Here is a 20,556-nt window from a genome sequence, read left to right on the forward strand (position 1 = left end):
CGCAGTGAAATATCATTTAAATTTCGCAGTTAATATTGCTATAACGGTAATATAGTCCGAAATGTGCAAACGTAAAATTTTCACATATTTTATTTCATGTAAACGCGCGAATAGATAAAAAATATAAAATTCCCTGATATAATTGACGAAATCTGAGCTGCAGTTGCGTTTAATTAGAGAACAAATTTATTGTTTTACAATATATTCTCAGCGGTAAAATAACGTAAAAACAACAATATAATATTTCTGTTGTTCTATTCTGCGCATCCTTCAATATAATCCCTTTATGTAAAAACACTTAAAAAGAAAGTAATTAAAAGCTCTTTTTAATTATAAAAGTATTAAAAATAATACTAATAAAATATCTTTTATATCTTATTATTTAAAAGAACAGTGCATATATTTAGAAAATTATAAATTTTTTATATTTATAGTACTTTCTGACAAAATAATCTTTTAATACAAAGACAGTCAAATTTAATTATTAGTTTTATAATAATTTTTACAGCACAAGTAAAAAAATGTTAAGAAATTTAAATCAAAATTAATTTTGCAAAATTAAAATGGTACGAATTTATAAGAATGAACGACAGTTAAGTGTAGTAATAAGCCAGTGAGCACAGGACTGAACGATATTTATTATCTTGCACATGTGATAGCATTCAGCATTAACTTCGCCAGGTCGGAAATATATCGCGTCGTCGCCTTGCGCGAGACGTCAGTCGGCATAAACCGCGCTAAAGTGTCTCGTGGCTGTGTAAAAAAGACGTCGTTTTACGTCCCTGGGCACGTACCGGCGGTCGCCGATGTGTCACGGGTTAACGTGAATGTAGGTCAAATTTACTGGTCGTGGTGCGGTGCACATGTCCCGCGGAATTCAATGCGACCGGCAGAGCGGGAAACCTTCCGATGCAATATACGGCCCTGCGGCGAGATAAAGGGCCCAGAGTGCTCGTCGTAGTGCAAGCAAGACAAATGATAAGAGGGATATCACGAGAGAGAGAGATAGAGTGTGTGTGTGTGTGTGTGTGTTTATGTATGTGTAAAAAAAGAAAAGTAGATTGAGAAGATAAAAAATGAATGGGAGAAAATCTGGGATCAGAAGTTTTCAAGAACCATCGGAGATTATGCATAATACGTTTAATCGCTTAACGTAATTTAAATTGGCTAAGTTTATTTAGCGCCTTTTATAAGCTAATCGATTTAGCCAATATTTTCAAATTTCCACAAACTTTATTAATAATGTCGAAATATTCATCATAGCTCTTTCTCCTCGGTTCTTGCACCTTTTAATCGATAAAGATTTCTCTTTAAGCGCATCCTTTTACGAATTTACGAGCGCCGATTTACGAAAGAAGGTAGTAACTGGCCGATAACAGTTTAGTGGATGCGCGTCCCAAGTGAATAAGATAGCGATGTAAGCGTGATAAATAATTTCAACGTCGATCGTAACACGACGGCGTAACACTCGGCTCGGGATTTAAGGCGCGATGGAGTGTTTCGAGCGGCCGATCCGAGAACCTCGTCGTCGGGGGAAACAGTCGCTCGAGGCAGTACGATGCGCACCTGCCGCACTTCTGCGTCGACAATAATTTTCCGTGCGCCTTCTCGAATGCGCGGCATGCGCCTTGCCGAAAATCTGCATAATTAAAACCACGCGACGATTTCGTTCGCTTACCATTTCAGGCCGTAACACAATTTTCCCTTTGCGTAAATATTTTGTTTTTATCATTGACTTTCTCTCTCTTTCTTTCTTTTTCTTAGCCGGAAAATGACAAAGTATATGAATAATATTAACAAGGTCAACAGAAAATATCTCGAAATAATATATGTAAGAACGTTCCCGTAAGAAACGTTCAATAATTTCTTCTCCATTGCTTATGAAAATACATATTTACTTGTATTAAATTCGAAGTGTTTATAGTTTTTGAAATTTTTATATTTAGTAACATATTTATGACGACTAGTTTTTCGTTAGAAAAGAAAGGTTTGTTAAAGTCGAAAACACATAAAAATTCGAGCATGAAGCGAAATCTTTAAGAACCTGGAGACAAGTAATTACACTCTAATTTTGACAGCTTAAGATCTTCTACTTTAAATAACATAAAAATCACTGCTCCTCAACTCTGAATTGCAGCAGCAACGGTAGGCCGATATTACAACCGATATTGCACCGCAAAATAATGGTCGGAGAGGGCTGAAGAAAAAGCGCGCGTTAAAAAGTTATGGTCGGGCTTGTGTATGGAATTTTAAAAATTCCGCCGGACGGATCCGGACGAAATTGCGCGAAACCTCGATCTTTTTAATCGAATTACATCGCGCAGCGCGACGCGGCGCTTTGTCGATGGAAATCGATAGAGCCGCGTGCGTATAACGACCGCCGTGCGCGCGATTCCAACGTGGGAACGCCGTCGAAAAATAAAGCGTCGGGTAGAAGGTAAATGGAAATTAATTTAACAGAGATACGTTGTTATTGCGCGTTACAACGCGTTTCAACGTACCGGATTAATACTGTGTGAAGCGGCATTTGCGGTATTTCAAAAAATGCGGGTACCCGTGTCATTAAAAAAAAAAAAGGTAGGAAATAATAATAAAAAGATGCGTTCACAAGAACGGAAAAACCGTTATAGTGTCGTTAGAAAATGAGTTAGTAATTTTTAAGTACATTGCACGGTACGTTGTTCTACACGTGTAGATTCAACTTTCAGTGTTTGAGTTAAGTATGTAAACGTTTGTGATTACTGAGAGTTTGGGGTCTCACCTGACTGCGCATAGGATCGGTGTTGACTTGACACATGTAGGTACCGGAGTCGTTCTTCTGGACATTCGCCACGTGCAGTTTCCACGTGTTGTGCCCGTTGTGCGTGACGGATAGTCGGCTATTGTGCGCCACCAGGTGCGTGTGTATCGCCAGAATCGCTCGGGAATCCGATTTTATCCAGGCTACCTGGAACACCGGAAAAGGGATTTTATTTCTCGAAATAAAACGTAGAAACGGGAATTACGCGTTTAACTGAGTACTTTGCTAATTGAAAAATACGGAGGGCCGCTTGAAAATCCGTGCGATCGAGAAAATAAAAATAAACTCAATATATCAGCTGACTTATTACTAACAGGTAATTAATATTACAGTTAAATTTATAATACGTCATTAAAATCTACGCAATGAAGGACAATTGAGAGAAGATAAAAATGTGAAAAGTTTCACATCAAATTATATATACATATATATAAATTCGTCTGAAATTAGTTCACAACGTAACAGACGCTCGTATCGTCATTCGTATATAGTAGTTACGGACAGATATAGTCAGACTCGCGAAAGAAACGAGTTTTCGCGGGTAAAACTGTACGCGAGAACGATGCAAATTTAGATTGTCTTATAGGCGGATATGTTTTTTCATCTCGCTCCGGTAAAAATACCAGCTTTCACGGAGACATCATGCGCTATTTATTATACATTTGTTACATAGTTGAAGAGAAGATTTGAATAACGCTGCCGCATCTCTTGGTACGCAAGTCTCGATGTACCATTTTAATAGATGTACATTATACATTTTTTTTTATATTCAGCGTGCTCTGATATTTATTTTTTTAGCACTTTTTACAATAATACACAGAGTAGAATTGTTTGAAAAAGAAAGTCGTACCTTGTACGATTGCAGGTGATTAACGACGCAGGTGAAGAAGACGTCACGACCTTGGATCACCGTGTGATTTTCCAAAGGAGCTAAGAACTCGGGTAAAATTTCCGGGGTGATTTGGCCTGAAACATTACAACAATGACACGTTTAATTACTTTTTATCACTTTTTTCTCTCTTGATTGCGAATTAATTGTCGAAGACAGAAATCGAAGGAATATGACACACATAATAGAAATTATTTTCTATAGATATCTATAATAAAAGCTCTCGAAAATTCGGTACAAAAATAAACTAAAGGATAAGTGTTATAAAATATTTAGACGACGCAATGTCACGTGCATACAGAAAAAAAAATATAAAAAAAAGATTCACTGAATTTACAATCAATTTGCGAGTTTCAGCCCTCCGTCGTCGATAAACGAGAAGCAAAACAACGCGTTATGTGTCGCGCTCAGCCCTTTCCAATCTCGCCGGATATCACGGCGAGGTGATCGTGTCGTGCGCGCGTCGCGCTTGGAAAAATACGATGCGCCGCGAACGTTCGAAAAAAGGGAACGAAAGAACGAAATGCGCCCGGCACCGGGCGACGAGCAGTGTCTCGCGGAATGCACCGCCGCGATTCGCCGCCGCCGAGGTGCATGCATGAGCGAGCAACACGCCGTCGATTAGATATTCAAGGCGGAGGTCGATGGGTAGAGCATCCTCCCCCGCTCGGCTTTCACCCCCGCGCCCATCCGCGCCGGTCTGGAAGAGCCGGGGAGAGCTGCACCCCATATTCTCGTATCGAATTCTTGTATGCGTTCATGCAAGAAGGGCGATAAATGGAAAAATTCTTGAATCTCGCAGTCGTAATCCGGACACCGGCCTCCGGGTTTTCATGGGTCGGTTTTACGATTACCACGGAGATCGGCCGATCTGCTCTAGCCACCCGCGCGCTCTTCGCTCCCTCAATCTTCTCCCTCGTTTCTCCACGCTTTCGTTCCGCTCTCTTTCCCGTTCGACCCTTTTGCCAACCTTTTTTTTTTTTTATTAACTACTTAAATTTAATTTTCGCCTCATTGGAAAAAAGCTGCGAAACTCCTCCGGGGAAAGGTTGTAGATTTATCAGAAGTAACGGCCTGGTAAAGAAAATGTAATAGTTACTGCGCAACGGATAAAATATATTTTAATACAAACTATCTGTTGCTATACTGGCATTCTCCACTTATGTAATATTGTTCCCAATGTATCTTTCCTCTTCTTTGTCATGTTTTAATTAAATTACTCCTCTACCTTTCTTATATAACGCAACAATATTCAGATATTTTAATTCCAAAATACGAAATAATAGAAAGTTTCATTAAGAGAAGAGAAAGTAGAACTTCTGAAAGGTTCAAAGCATTCCTAGCGCAGCTACATATCTATTCTATTTTTCTCCTCTAGTCTCTTAGTCCTCTTGTTCCTCTCTAATGAAGGAACTCTCATTTTACCTTTAATTTTTCATAAAAGTAAGTTCTTGTTAAGCGACAAAACGTATATGTGCGTTCGCACGCATGAATGCAAGACACAGAGAGAATATGTGTGTGTAAGAGAGAGAGAAAAAAAAAGAGAAGAGAGAGAGAGAGAAAGCGAACGAGAGAGCAAGAGAGGAACAGAAAACATAACGCGAGTCTAGTGTGCCGCGCTTTTATTGCGCTGGAATTTCGTTCCTGGTCTAATTGTAATCAGCGAGGTGTAATTCCAGCAATTTGTCGTAGGGATATCTAATTAATTAGGTCCTTTCACGAGCGGACAGGACGAGCGTTACACAAACGCAAACGCGTGCGCGCGCGGTCTGCCATCTCCTCGTTAATTACACCGTGCACAGGATGGAATTTTTCATCGGAATTATCACGCACCATCCGCCCAGGAAATTAAGATCGCCGTGATGTTCACGGCCGCACCAACGCCGGAACAAACTTCGTTTTTCTTCTCGTTTTAGACATCGTTCTGTTTACGTTAACGTGAGGCGGAATCGAGCAGCGCCGCCAGGCATTTTCGTGCAAAAATACGTAGCCTTGGCTCGATATTGCACTGACAGACACGAAGTTCTTCTACCAGGTACATTCATTAGTCCAGTCGATTTTTTGTTTACAGCGTGTCGAGAAATATAAAAATAATTAATACGTATAAATTATATAAATTATATAGAATTAAAACGTTAAAACATTCAAGGGCAATGAACCAAACTGGGTGTTACTAGCTAAAATTACAATATATTTTTAATAGAAATGGTTTCCATACGTTTCGGCTTATATTAAGTCATCCTCAGTAGAATAATACATATAATAATACATTGCACTATACAATAATTACAATATATTTACGCAATTCGTTGTCTATGTTTCATGCTATGCCGTCTAACATCACACTCGTAGTTTCCTTTGAATGCGAATACGAGAGTACAATTCCACATAGTAATGTCTGTGATTTCTACATGTCAATGTTGCAATCACGCCAACAGTCGTGTGGTAAAAGTGAGAAGCAACATTTCTTTATATTAAACCAATTTTTGACAACCTACACTCCAAATCCAAGTGTAAATCTGTGGTCACATTTTACGCGTTAGATGCATATTTTTTACACGCTTACACATATTATTGTAAAATTAAGCGTGTAAAAATATGCATTTAACTGTGTAAAACACAGATAAACTGTGTAAAAATATAACACGCATATAAATGCGTAAAATGTGACTACAGATTTACACACTTGGAGTCTATTTCGGAAAAGGTAATGGAATTGTAAGATAATCAAGGATGTGTGAATCATTAAGGAATAGAGTGTTAAATATATGAAAAACGTTAAAAACGGCTTAATGTAAGCCGAAACGTATGGACCATTTCTGTTAAAAATATATTGTAATTTCAGCTAGTAACACCCAGCTTGGCTCATTGCCTTTGAATGTTTTAACGTTTTAATCTTTAATTAATCGAGCCCTTATTGATACTTTAATTTATATAGAATTCTCTTTCGATTATTTTCGACGATTATGGCACAGAATGCAGGTAAAAAGAAAAGATAGACGAAGTTTGTAAGTCCATTTCTGACATCGATTCTTCTACGGAAAACGGGCGCGGAGGGCTAATAAGACCGTCAGACGTTCTTGCCGCGCAATAAGCGCTCGCGAGCGTTAATAAAATAGTTATGCAGCATCTGAAAACGACCCTTCGCGAGCGGTGTTAAAGGCGATTATAAAAGTCACTGGGCGTCGTCCTCCCTCTAATTCAAGAGACGGAACGGGATCCTTGAGAGCCCGGCGGACGGCACCGGCGATAGACTTGGGATGAGCGGTATCCGGTGATACCCCCGCTTTATCCCGGGGAAACGACGGTAAGCCACTCACACAATGGCGGCCGCGGAGCCATCCGCCGATTCAAAGAGTTTGGATTTCGCCTGGCCTTTCTCCTACGCGGCCTGAGAGAAATCCCATATCGTTGAAATCGCGAATCTAAAATGTCCTCCCTGGCCGAACGGTCTCTCGTTCGAGCGAGATAGCGGAATGTTCCCGGGTCGAAATGATCGTCAGTGCTGGAGAGCCGCGCGATATGAAAATCTCCCTATCGCCGTGCTGCACACATATCTTCTAGGGCACGTCTTCGTAATCGTCCGGAATGCACAGATTTGTTCAGCGGTCAGGTCCCAAAATGCGTTGGGAAGCGCGGCCGTGACTTCGCGTAAAGAAAAAGGTGACGCATTTGACAACGTTAAACTGACTTTGCTATATATATTTAATCACAGACGTTTAACGGGGAATCATAAAACAATGCTTCACTATTTGCTAAGAAAATAAGTTATCAAGAAGGATGAGTGGGAGAAGGGCACATTTGGAGATTTGGAGAGATTTTACTTCATATTCAACGAACGATTAAGAAACAGTATGACTTGATGCAAGAAAAGGATGACGCTTTTGAAAATGTTAAACTGGCTTAATTACAAGACGTTTACGCAAATCGTAGACGATGGTTCATGAAATAACGCTTCGCTGTTTACTAAGAAAATGAGTTATCAAGATAGAGATGAGCGAGAGAAGCAGAGCACTTTCGGAGATTCCATTTCATGTGATATTCGGGGAACAAGGACGGCTGGGAGCAAGAAACGCGACACGCTCGAATGCGTATGCTAATAGGCAGACGTGCTCCGGGCAAAAGCGACTATTAGCGTGGGTAACGACAATGAGCCGATGTCATCAAAGAAACATTTGCGCCCGCCACAGCGAAATTATTTCGATACGCAACTCACATACCAAGCGGGTACTAATCAATTGAAAGTCGAAAGGATTGGCGAAGGATATCCGTTTCCTTCGGAAAATTAACTTTAGATTTAGCACAGTAATAAGCTTCCTTTAGGATATAAGCTTTAAAATTTGAGCTAAATCGAACGTGAATTCTTCTTTTGCGAAAATTTAACTAATTGTAAGCTGACACCGAAATATTTTCAACATTTAACTTTTGGGTTCTATTTACGTTCCGTACATTTTATACTACGATCTGTCTATTTAAGTTATTTCACCCTTTTTTTCTTTTTCTTTCGTTCGTTATGTTTTATCCCCCTGAGATCAAATTATATCTTTTTTTCTACAGATATATATCGTAGCAGTAATTTACTGGCGCCTACATCTTTTTCGTTCTCTTTTTCATGCCTTTTATAATTTGACTTATCAATATCAAATCTGTATACGCAATAAAGTTATTATTACTAACATTGTGGCATTTAAATTTCTCACGAAATTAAGTCTACTTGGAATTAAATGAAGAGAGAGAAAGAGAGAGAGAGAGAGAGAGAGAGAGAGAGAATGGAGTTTTCTACTGTATACACTCCGTTTATCGATGTCACTATATTGGAACAATCTCTATTCTTCTTAATTCGGTCTCGAGTACCTTTGACTAAAAACTCGTGACTCGTGGTGAATCTGGAGCACCCCGTGTATAATGTAATTGAACAAAAGTTCTGTTTTAATTAAAAAGAGAAGAGGTAGCCGGATAGCTGGGACCGAAAGGACAATCGAGAACAGGCGGAGGTAGGCGACTCTACGGCGGCGGGGGGGAGGAGAAGGAAGACAGCGGGAATTACTCCGTATTTCCGCGAGGATTAAACGTTCGGCCTTTTTGTTTTTGCTCAAATGTTCCGGATTTTCAGATCGCGGCAGCTCGGAGAGCTAACTCGAAAAATTCCACGGATTCTTACACGGCGGAGTGGAGGCGCGCTCGCGAGTTCGCCTCCAACACGTACGCGTGTGTTCTTCTTCATCGGGGGAGTGTTGCATAAGACAAAGTGCGCGGGAGCAGTAGGGGAGGAGGGACGGAAGAGCTACATCACGTGTCGCACGCGGACGACGACGGAATCTTTACGGCAAACACAGAACGCCGAAGGGATTACGCGAAAGAGTTTCGTTAAAAAGTTCCGGTAACGAAGGATTTACGGCCGTGCGAGACGGAGGTCGCGTAAAAACGCCACCGGGACGCTCGCAGGGGGAAGAAGCTGAGCGAAACACGGGCAAAGCGTTCCGCGTTTAAATGGAACGAGATCGCACGTGACCCTGCGTAAATTCGGGGATACCGCCGTACAGTGCGAAGTAATTTAAAATGGGGATTGTAAATCTCCAATCTCGCGGGGTCGCCTTGCCTATTGTGGTATCAAATTTCGCGTTATATTTTTATATTGGAGCAGACACGTGTCCTCTTAAAAATAAAAGTTAGCATTTTAATATTAGCCCGTCTATCAAAATTAGTTTGATATGGCAAAAATGGTAAGAATCAATTTCACATTTCGCTCAAGCGAATCAAGGTAAGTGGAAGGGGCAAAGACAGTTTCACACATACAGACAAATGTATTTCTACATGAAAAGTTTCCGGAATTGAACACAAAATGGCATCATATACAAAAATTAATCTTATGGCTGTCGAATATATTCCTTCAAACTTCCGTTGTCAAAATTTCATGGCATTTCACCGAGCAGTTTGTGAGTTACAGTCATTTGAACAAGTAAATTTTTGAGTTTAAAAAAAATGGAAAAAACCGAGTCCGAATTTCCATTTTTTTAAAAACTCAAAAGTTAATTTGTTCAAATGACTGTAACTCACAAACTGTTCGGTGAAATGTCATAAAATTTTGACAGCGGAGATTTGAAGGAATATATTCGACAGCCATAAGATTAATTTTTGTATATGGTACCATTTTGTATCCAATTCCGGAAACTTTTCAGTCCATGTAGCAAGTGTGCGACGCAAGAGGATCTTCTCTCGATGAGGGAGAGAAGCACGGCTCTCTCTTCGGGATACTTATCAGATCGGAGCACGCGCCTATTGATTTTGGCTTAAACGGGGAAATCCGCCGGTAGATAGAAGTTAGAGAGAACCGGAGTCTAAAGGGAAGAGCGAGCTGGGCTCCCGGTAATGCCCGCGAGTTTCTCTCTTGCCGCGCGTCACTGTACGTTGCCATGCCGCCGTAAAAAAGGGAGCGTGCGTAATTGCGCAATTAAGGGCGTGATTACCGAATGCTCGACGAAAATACGCCGCAGATTGGTACCAGGGAAAAAAAGATAAAGCGCGGCTGCCTCTCCGAGGGTTTTTGGCGGTAAATGAGGGTGCGGATCGAATGTCCAATAAAAGTTTGAAACGCGCAGCAAAATCGTGAAAGAAAAAAAAAACCAAATAGAAAATAATGGCAGCACGAATAATCGTTGTAAATAAATGTGAAATATTTTCCTATGAATACTCCACCTCGCGCTATCATTTTCAAAAGATTTAATCCGTCCCTAAACGCTCATTATCAACTCGTCGGCAAATCGCCTTAAAACCTTCGAAATTTGATTACCGCGAATGTTTCTGTTTTCACTTTCGGGACAGATTTCGCTTCCGCTAGAATTTTTTTCTCACGCATCGAGAAGGCCCCGGGCAATTCCGTAGGATACGCCCGCTACTTCCGTTTTCTTCGATCTGAGGGAGATAGGCGACGCGGGATCTCCGCCGAACGAACGGGAAAAATAAAAAAAAGCCGGTTATACGCGCCTCCGGTGTACCGTGAGGATTGTCTCGTTAGCATAATCTGTGGGAAGCGCGGCTACGGCCCTCCTCTCTCTTCTCCTCTCCTCTCTCTCTCTCTCTCTCTCTCTCTCTCTCTTCGACGGTTTTTTCCTCAGCCCACCTTTTATACTTCTATTCTTTTCTTCCGTTTACGTCTACTTCCTCGTCGAATCGTCGTTATTTTTCTCAATACGTCCCCAGGAAAATACTCACAATGCCAGCGTGTTTGCATTTAAGGATACTAAACACGGTAACCGTGTTCCAATTCCCTTTGCCGGTGTGTTACCGCTATAGCTTCTCAGGAAGGAATATTTTTTTATTCGACAATTTTATAATCCCAATTATATGAGCATTTGTGAAATCTCCGATATTAATTTTATGCGTCGTTTTGTCGACAAGGATTTAAAATCAATTACTCTTCGGAAAATCTTGTAATAAAGATTATTAATTGTTATATCATCGTTATTAATAATTGTATATTTTTTTCATATACATAAAATATAAAATATGCAATTATAATGTATTGCTTAGAAAGTTTATTTATTATTTGCTGCAATACTTTTAATTATTCTATCAAAATTTATTGCAATTTTATTTCTTGTCGACGTATTCGCATCTATACTAAGCTACTATACTAATTAACGGTGGCCAAACTTTTTTTTTCACTTCCATAAATTCGATTTTATAACTTTTCCATTAAAAATATCCATTAACTTCTTCATATCTGCAGTTCATCGGTAATTTCACACAAATTTCGTATTTTCCATTTCGTAGTCCCTGCCTTATACGTATACGTGCGATGCAGTATTATTTCCTCGTGATATTCATTATACGTGTACGTATTACGGGCAGTTACACGCGATTTTGTAGTCTCGCGAGAAAGATTCCAAAGCGTATACGGTCGGTCAACTCCGTTATTCTTTTCGCGAAAGGGGCTCGGTAACGATTCGCAACGCCGCGCGCCGCGCTCCCCGTCGAGAAGAAAAGAATAAAACTTCTCCGCGCGTTGCGGGCGGAGGAACGCATTTGCTTAAACGTATTCGGACACTCGTCTATTTGGCCACGCATCCTTCAACGGCTATCTCCGACACTCCCTATATCCTGAATGCCAAATGAACTCCCCGTGTACCGCCTTCGGGCGTCGCGGAAGAAAAGCGAGTCTCGCCGTCGCGATCGGCGGGAACGCGCTTGCCAGCAACAGAAGGACGAAAACTTTTCCCTGCTCCCTATGCTATACACCGTCGGCCGTACCATTCGATGCTGCGCTTCGTTTAAAGTCGTAAAAGCGATATAAAGCCTTCTCCCGAGAGTGACTAACTTCCTCATTTCGCTTTTTATGCCCCGGGATGCACGTGCGTCCCCCGGCTATCGACGCCTCGGGCGAATCTGAAGAACACGTGACGCTTTATTTAGAATCAATTCTACGCTCGTTGGCGACACGGACCACTTTCGCAGTTATTGCTCATTTCTTTTTTTTTATTCTCAGAACAAAAAGTTCAAGTATATACCTACGCATTCATCGAAAACAGATCGCGCGACACGCGAAATCTCGTGTCGATCTCGGAGTTTTGCCTGCTATTTTTCTCTCCTTCTCTCTCTCTCTCACTCTCTCTATCTCTCTTTTTTTTCGGCAAAATCGTATCACGATTTTCGCATTGACGCGACGCTCACGCGCGTTTAATTTAATTACGGCGCATTGCTCGCGGACATGCGAATAATTACGGGGAAAAATATAGGCGCGCGTAGTTCGCGAGAGAGCGAAATATCTGTAACATATTCGGCGCGTTTCAAACGGTTTCACCCATTAAAATCTTCCGGCAGGTGTGTGAATGCGAATAATGCAGCGCTGTGACGCGAACGTCGATGCATCCTCCGCGAAGAATTCGAGCCCCGCGCACACACATAGACACACACAGATTTGCCACGAGATGTTCCAGAATCTCCTACCTTCATTTTAATGATAATCCTTTGCTCAACGTAGAATGAATTTTCTCTCGAACGGGGGTGGGGGGGGGGGGAAACGACGAAAAAAGTAATCATCGCGAGATGATTAAAATTGAAGAATTTCTTATAAGCAAATCTCATGCAATTATATCACAGAAACTATATTGTCCTCTTAAATTTAAGTAAATAACTTTCCTCTTTTTCAGAATCCTCCCACTTAACGTTCAACTGGGCGATCGAAGGAGAGGAAAGCGTAAGATAGTCGGCTAAACAAGACCGATCGAGGATCGGATCGGAAACGTCTCTCCCTTAAGTTTGACGACGGTATTAATAACGTACGACATAGTATCGGCCTTGTTAAGTTTGACAACACGATTTGTTCGCTATCGCGCGACGCGCCGCCGCCGCGCTGCCGCCGGTCGGTACGAGCGAAAATTATTAATTCTCCGATAGAATTTGAATATACCCCATTTGCATTAGTCAACGGCGGAGTTACGGCGCGGCATTCAGTGCAATTGTCGTGACATTTTCAATTATTCCAGTGCCGGCCGGCGTAGGGATAGTCCGAGGCGAACTTTGTCCATATCGTGCCGCGCCAGTTACGGCCACCCTCTTGCTTGACGGATTATGCGGATTACATGCGTCCCGCGCGAACTTCGACGGTAGCACTTGATATCGTCGCGACGATAACATGGAAAGCATATTCTTAGTGTGTTTATCACAACGCTCTGTCTCGCGCGTGCGAACAGAATTAAATTCCGTAATCTTTGGTAAACATAAATAACCGACATATATACATATATTGATATAAAAATTAATTTGAAGACGATCAACGTTTAATGAAAACTTGCATCTTTACCTGCTTCCATCTCCCTCTCGTAAATTATGTCTCTTTGTATGCTCGGAAATCGCGAGCTTGGTGTAACGAATGGGCTAAGCTTCCGTAATGAAAACGCTCGATGTTTATACGCGTAACTTATCGCGCTGCTATTTTATGAGAATTACGCGCGTGTCTCGCGATATTTAATTACAAACAACGTATGGAACTTCGATATACACGCGGATGTACATATCATCGATAAATCCAAATTTATGTGAGCGCAACATGCTCAATCTTCCGTTGAATTTTTAATAAAAGAAAAGTCGATTGCAAATCTGTCAAAAGATCAGAATATTAAAATATATTTTACGTAGCGTTGGAGACACAATTTGTATCTTTTTTCATAACTTTTATTGACATCTCATTTTTATCATTTTCTTCATTAATAAACAATAACTAAATGATGAGAATATATATAGGGGTTTAATTTTGTATCTGTGCAATGCAATATTAAATTAAAAATATAGATTTCATGGTCGGATAACAACGCCTGATTCCAGTGAAACTGAATCGAGCGACGAGACAACATATTTTTTTCTAGCCGATATAGTGCCGATGTAGTTCTGATATTTGATTTCGATTCAGCTTATTGCATTTCAATACGTATACGTACATCCGCATAGGAATCGATGGCGGCAACCGGCACGCGGTGCCGTGAATACGCTGATAACGTCGCGAGCAATGACGAACGCCCGCCGCGAGACTCACGGCAGGATCCGCCTCGCCGGGAGGACGAGGATCCTGAAGGCGACTGTCGGCGCGATATTGAAAATGGAAGCTGGCACTCTCTCCCGGGTGTCATCAGCGCCGTCGACCGCCCGATGAAGATGGAGCGGATCGAAGCGGTATCGCCGCTCCCTTCCCATGCGATCCGCGAAAAATTCGCCGAAGCCGAAAGCTGGTATAAAAGATTTTTGCCAACTCAAGGAGCTCGTAAATCTCTCCGCGTAACACGTGGCGAGGATCGATCGCCTCTGTGATCTTATATGAATAAGAAAAGAAAAGATCGGATCGACCGCGGATCGCGACATTCATCTGAAAAAGAAAGGATTCTTTTAAATATTTATCTTTGTATGAATGAGTGAATGAAGAAAAAAAGGATTGATGTATCATTTTACATCAAGTGAAGATTGTAGTACAGTCGAAATGACAAGTTATTTGTAAAAGTAGTTTTTATCATCAAGTTTTCGAACGTTCATATACGAAAAGTACGATTTATCTAATTTCTTTGTTTGGCGAATTTATGATGGAATAAACTGCAGTCTCTCAGTTAAAATGCAAATTTCGCTCCTGACATATATCGGAAATCTATGAAAAGTGCCAAAGAATAATGCGACTGTGGCACATTGGAATAAGAATAGCCGATGTCACCGCGCGATTTAAAAACGAAACGAAATATTGATTAATACATTCAATTTTCACCATGAAGTCATAAAATAAATTAATCTTTTTCATTTTGACTTGAATTTTTATGGATTTAATGTAAAAATGTGGATAATGTAATATAAAATGTAATGTAAAAATTTTAGTTTTTTTTTTTTTGTAAGGCAGATTGAACATATCGAGAGCGCAGGTATTGCGAGATTAAGCGAGGGATGGGGAATGCACGTCGCGATCGTAAAGTAACATTTTCAGATATGTATGGGAAAAAAAGGGATAGGAACACACGTACTACGGTTACGCGGATCGCGACATTAGGCGAGTGCATTAACGTTCGCATTTGTAATTATTACGTTAATCGCGATTACTATCGCGCGACGCTGCTTCGCATTTTTGCAATGGTATTCGCGTGCTCGGCGCGATACGCCGTTAATTAGCGTTTCCGCTTAAGCAACAAAAAAATACAGATAACAAAATAAATCGAGAAAAATTGCGAACGTAATGACGCGGCGCCGCACGCGAGAGAATTCCGCATCGATGCGCGCGTAGAGAAACTTCGGTCGTGCTATTTTCCCGCGTTGTAATAAAAAAAAGAAAAATATATATATTTTTTTCTCTCTCGCCGCGACTCTCGGAGCTTACAGACAGGGAGCTGAAACGCGCCCCACAAAAATCCCATAAATTCCCTCGATTCAAAGAAATACCGTAATACTATTTCGTACGATCTCGCTCTCAACCCTCAGGGAGAGAGACAGAGAGAGAAGGCGTTGAACAAAGTATATCGGAAGTGAAATAAAGAAAGCGGCGGAGCAATAATAAGACCGGCGCGGTTAAAAATAAGAAGTACCGCCGAAATTAATTACGCCCTCGTCTCTAATCCCTTCGAGCGGCCTCTCTCTTTTAATTCTCGGCGGACAATAGAGTCGGCGCTTTAATACCCACAGAGTTTCTTACCCGTATACACTATTATATAATCAACTTAGAAAAGCTCAAAGAAACGTCGCGATTTCTTTCTGCGATTCTATCGCTTTAGAAATTTGCAGCAGTGTCTCGTGCAACAACAGCAGACGTACCGGAGAAGGACAAGAAAGGATTGTTCAAGCAATTAAGAAAATAACATAAGAGTGAAAATAATCTAGTATGAATACCAAAATCTAGAAGTTAGTAAAAAATATAATATAAAATATAATTAATTCAATGACTTCTTCTAGGAAAAGAAGTAATAAATATGACGAGCTATATACGCTTAAGGGCTAACCGTCGGCTAACGAATCCTCCTTAACGCTTTCCATCGGCATTTCCGAAAAGCCCGAGGCTCGATTACTTATTGCGGCTGCGGCTGCATCCCGCTGTAGAGTGAGGCGGAGACGTGAAGGGGGAGGAGAGGAGGAGGAGGAGGAGAAGGAGGAGGTTTGGACGCGGCGTGCCCGAGTAAATCACGGTGGATTTAAGTGGATCCTACAAACTCCCTCGCGCCGGGGCCACCCCCGACGATGTATCGTCCTGGGTAGGGTCGTTGCGGCGCCGCCGCCACCGCAGCGCGGATATAACCGAGTAAGAGATTCAGAGGCGAGCGAGAACGGCCGGCGAGGTAACATCCGTTGCGTCTTACGGCCGCGGCTTACAACGGAACTTCGTCGACTCGGGGAAAGCTCATGGACAGAGTGGCGGATTATTCGCCAAAGGCCTAGGGCCTGACACATAAAAGGGCCTCAGGACGGATTACATGGAGTTTATAACATGTGGGATCCACCATTAGATGGAGGGCGACACGTGAGCAAACGAAAAAAAAGAATTAAATCTGACATTGCAGAGAATTATGTAACAGTGAATTCCAGTGTATAGACATCGACATCATCGTGTGTTACCTACATCTTGATTGAAAACATTGATAGTTGAAAATATAATAATATACATATAATAAACATTTTTAAAACGTCATGTTAATTTGTCTTACGTAATTATTGAATTGTTACAAAAAATTATGGTTTTACTTGGACGAGAGAGGAAAGAAACCAACGAAAAGCATTGTAAACTCTTTACTTTCGCCTAAGGAAATGTCTGAGATGTCTATTATAAATGACAGAAATGTCGATGGTTCAAGTAAACATCCTATAAAATATCGCACACGACTCTTTTATATCGGCCAACCATAACTATCTCCATATTTACATCATATTCCGCAGCAAATATTCGAACGTTATTCCCGTTTCGACGTAACGGTTCAGTACACCCGCTGTCGTCAGAACAAACAATATCGCGGAGGAAAGTTGTTGTACGACATCGGGAGAGAATTTCCGTGGCTTCCTCATGAAAGTCGGTGCGGTTAAAAGGCGACGCCTGCGACCGTCCCTTCGATTTATCCTTTTTGCTGGACCTTCAATCTCGTCCTTTTTCTCGTCACGACGATGTGACGCGGCGCTCTCGCCGTTACGACGGTCCATTTCGCTTCCTTCGCTCGTCCCGGCTCTTTCATCGAATTATGAGAACCTTGCCATGGTACTCTTGCGCTCACGGAAATACCGTGACTGCCGGATGACATCGCGAGAAGGGTCGGGAATGGTAAAGGCCGGAAGAATTATTAAAATTTTTCGCCTAAGACGAGACGCTAGGAATAGCGTCTCTAAATCTTATCAGATAGTTGATTTAACAACTTGGAATCTTACTAAATTCAATCATCCGATTGGAGATTATTGTTACAGACTGCACATATACACTGAGAAAAAAAGTTGTTAAAATAACTAAATGCGTTTTGTTGGCAGTTTTTCTTTGATTCAATTATATATGTTTTTGAATTGAACATACATCAATAACAGGATACATCATTAACATGATATTTTTGTGAATTAACAAGTATTTTGTTGAATTAACAAATGTTTGCTTGACAGCCTGTGACCGCCGCATTTAGTTGAATAAAATAATATTTTTTTAAATCAACAATTTTTTTCTCAGTGTATCATGTATGTTAAAAAGTAGGTAACAATAATGTGAAAAAGATTATTCATTTCTTTATGGAGTTGGAAAGCGTAAACTTTGAGTGAATTCCTACATTCGAACTTTGACGTATCTTGACGCTGTATCTCGAACAACGGATTACGTGGATTCCAGCATGCAAACATGAAGGTGAAGGGAGACTCACTCACATAAGCAAAGTTGCAGGACCGCGGCGAAGAGGGCTGCGAGTTTCCGCGCTGCCATGAGAGTCGACCAGTTTTCTGATGATTTTCGGGACACCAGTCGGCGATCTGAAAAATAGACAGAAATATTTTTCAACAAACGTGCACCAATTGTCGATAGTCATCAACGCTGACAGATGAAAAGCTCAACATTTAAATGTATTGAAATACTTTTTTATATATAAAATATTTATCAATAAAATTGAATATAAACTACTGAAATAATAATTATTCACAGGTTCAGTTTCAGATTTATCTGTGTGCTTATAAGTAAATACGAGAGATTTGTTTCTTGTTTTAATCTGCGTCACACATCGTTTGTTTCCCCGCATGCTTTTTATTTCATTCTTTTATTACTAGAAAGAAAGAGAAAGAAAGAGAAAACACGTCAATTTTAATTATCGTTCGTTCTAACTCTTTCGATATCCCTTGCAGAGGTGAAAGGATTGGCAAGGGAGAAAAAAAGGTGGTTCGCCGGAACGGCCGAGAGAGGGTGGTTCAGCGGAAACGGAGGGAGCAAGAAGGAGCAAGAGATCGAAAGTAGCTTCGAAGCAAACTAACCGCAACACCACGGGTTCGCCGACTGTAATTAATGACCACCTCCGTAGTTATCCTATCACCAATTAAGGGAGTTACGCCGGGAGAGGCGTCCCCTCGTTATTCCGAGGCGGTTGAAGATCACGGAATCACGGAAGCATCGCACGCGCGTGATTCGGCTCTCACGAACGGGCACATATGAACAATGAAGCGTAAAGACCGATTAAGCATTAGCAACGAGCATCCGCTGCATGGTTTCTCCTCGAAATCTCGCCTAAAAAAAAGTGAAAAGGAAAATAAAGAAAATTGTTGGAAAAGGAATTCTCTTGAACAGAAAAGGAAAATAGGAATAATATGTAAGAAAATACAAGAAGAAAATATCTAACAACGCTAAATAAATAAAGTTGGTTAAAGTTAAATAACAAAATCAAAAGTATAGTCCAGAAGAAAGAGAGAAATGTATCTATTTTATTAGCTGCAATTTCCCTATAAAGTACGCAATGTAAACAACACAGACGGAATAATAATAAGCTTTCAGGAAGTTACAAGTTGTATATACAAAGTAAAGTATATTTAATCTTTGTTATCTTCGAAACGGTTTTCGAAGGTGGACTAATACCACCGGCACATTTTCTTTTATCATATTACCACTTTTTTCAACTTTTTAAACACTATCTTGGAAATAAACGCCATGAAAAGAAAAACTTCAATGTAACTTTAAACTTTTCCAATCCCGTGATAAAGATCTTTTTAAAAAATTTGTCCGAAAATGGATACAATTGTAAGTAAAAAATTAGAAAATCACGACAATTACGATAATATTGTAATAAAATTCAAATATTTAATATTAAATTATATACATATATTGTGTGTGTGTATTCGTGCGAAGTTTTTGAATACTGATTTATAATAAAAGAATAGAAGAGACAGAAAAAGTGAGGAGAGAGAGGAGAGAGAGTTCAGAGTGTCTTTTGTGGAATTCTTGCGTCAGACAACGCACCATTCTTTTCACGTTCTGCGGCATGCTTTTTCCTCGTCGACGGAACATCCGCCGACTCATTCCACGATGTCGATAAAATCGTGGATGAGGAATTTTTATTCCCTTGCATGTCACGCGATGAAAGAAAGTGTCGACGCGCGGCCATCGATCCCGTACAGGCTGCACCTGCTTCGAACGCAGATCAATCTACGATCGACTATCAGCTCTGAGATGTTACAATTTCTAGAATGCATTATAATTATGCAAACGGAACAATGCACGTAAAAACGAGTAAATCGAGTCTCAACGCGGCGAGACGCCTGTCTTTCGTAATAAATGGCAGTTAGTATTGATTTTTGCGAGCAATAAAATTAATTACAAAAAGTGCGTGTCCATATTTCTTCTGTATCGCTCTATATGCTAATTTATTAAACTAAAAAAAAAAGTGTTTACAGTAAAATTTTAAAATCTTGAACATAGAAATATTATCTATTTATATATAGATAGCACCAATGAGAAATAAATACAAAATATTTGAGCATTAAAAAAAAACGTTTACATGGTTTGACATTTACAATGTACATTTTTCTCGCAAAGATATTTGTTCTCTTATTGAGTACGAATATCATGGGAAATCATAAAAAACTTTTTCTAAGACACTTATATGTAAGTTAAAGTATTTTCAAAAGTTAAAAAGTTTTAAAATGAATTTCGCACATGTATGTGCCAGTTGCTTACACGGGCGTGAAATTCCAAGGTTGACAAGGGAGAATCCAACTTTTAGGAGGCCTCCAAAATTCTATTGTGCATCCCATACAAGAGTAAAATTCGTTGTCCGCGTCGAGTTTGCATGAAAACGCGACGCGAACGAATAAGCGTCAGGATGCGCAACGCGTTGGTCGTCGCAACGCGCGCTCGACGTTTCGGTTCATCCGCTAAACGAACTCTCTCGCCCCCCCCCCCTCTCTCTCT

The 20,556-nt window shown here is 40.6% G+C and overlaps 1 protein-coding gene across 4 annotated transcripts in view; it reads right to left on the bottom strand.

The window, feature by feature from the left end:
• Positions 1-20,556, bottom strand: part of LOC105449598 (lachesin-like) — a 198,577-nt gene that overhangs the window by 14,536 nt on the left and 163,485 nt on the right. For all 4 annotated transcript variants that reach the window (XM_011688880.1, XM_011688877.1, XM_011688879.1 and 1 more), the window contains 3 exons: positions 18,036-18,137; positions 3,651-3,766; positions 2,762-2,947 (listed from right to left, as the gene is read on the bottom strand). In XM_011688880.1, the coding sequence (XP_011687182.1) occupies positions 2,762-2,947; positions 3,651-3,766; positions 18,036-18,090 (357 nt within the window). In that variant the 5' untranslated portion in view covers positions 18,091-18,137. The remainder of the gene's footprint in view (positions 1-2,761; positions 2,948-3,650; positions 3,767-18,035; positions 18,138-20,556) is intronic.

The sequence above is a fragment of the Wasmannia auropunctata genome, unplaced genomic scaffold (genome assembly GCF_000956235.1).
Source record: "Wasmannia auropunctata unplaced genomic scaffold, wasmannia.A_1.0 LD336074.1, whole genome shotgun sequence".
NCBI classification, from domain to species: domain Eukaryota; kingdom Metazoa; phylum Arthropoda; class Insecta; order Hymenoptera; family Formicidae; genus Wasmannia; species Wasmannia auropunctata.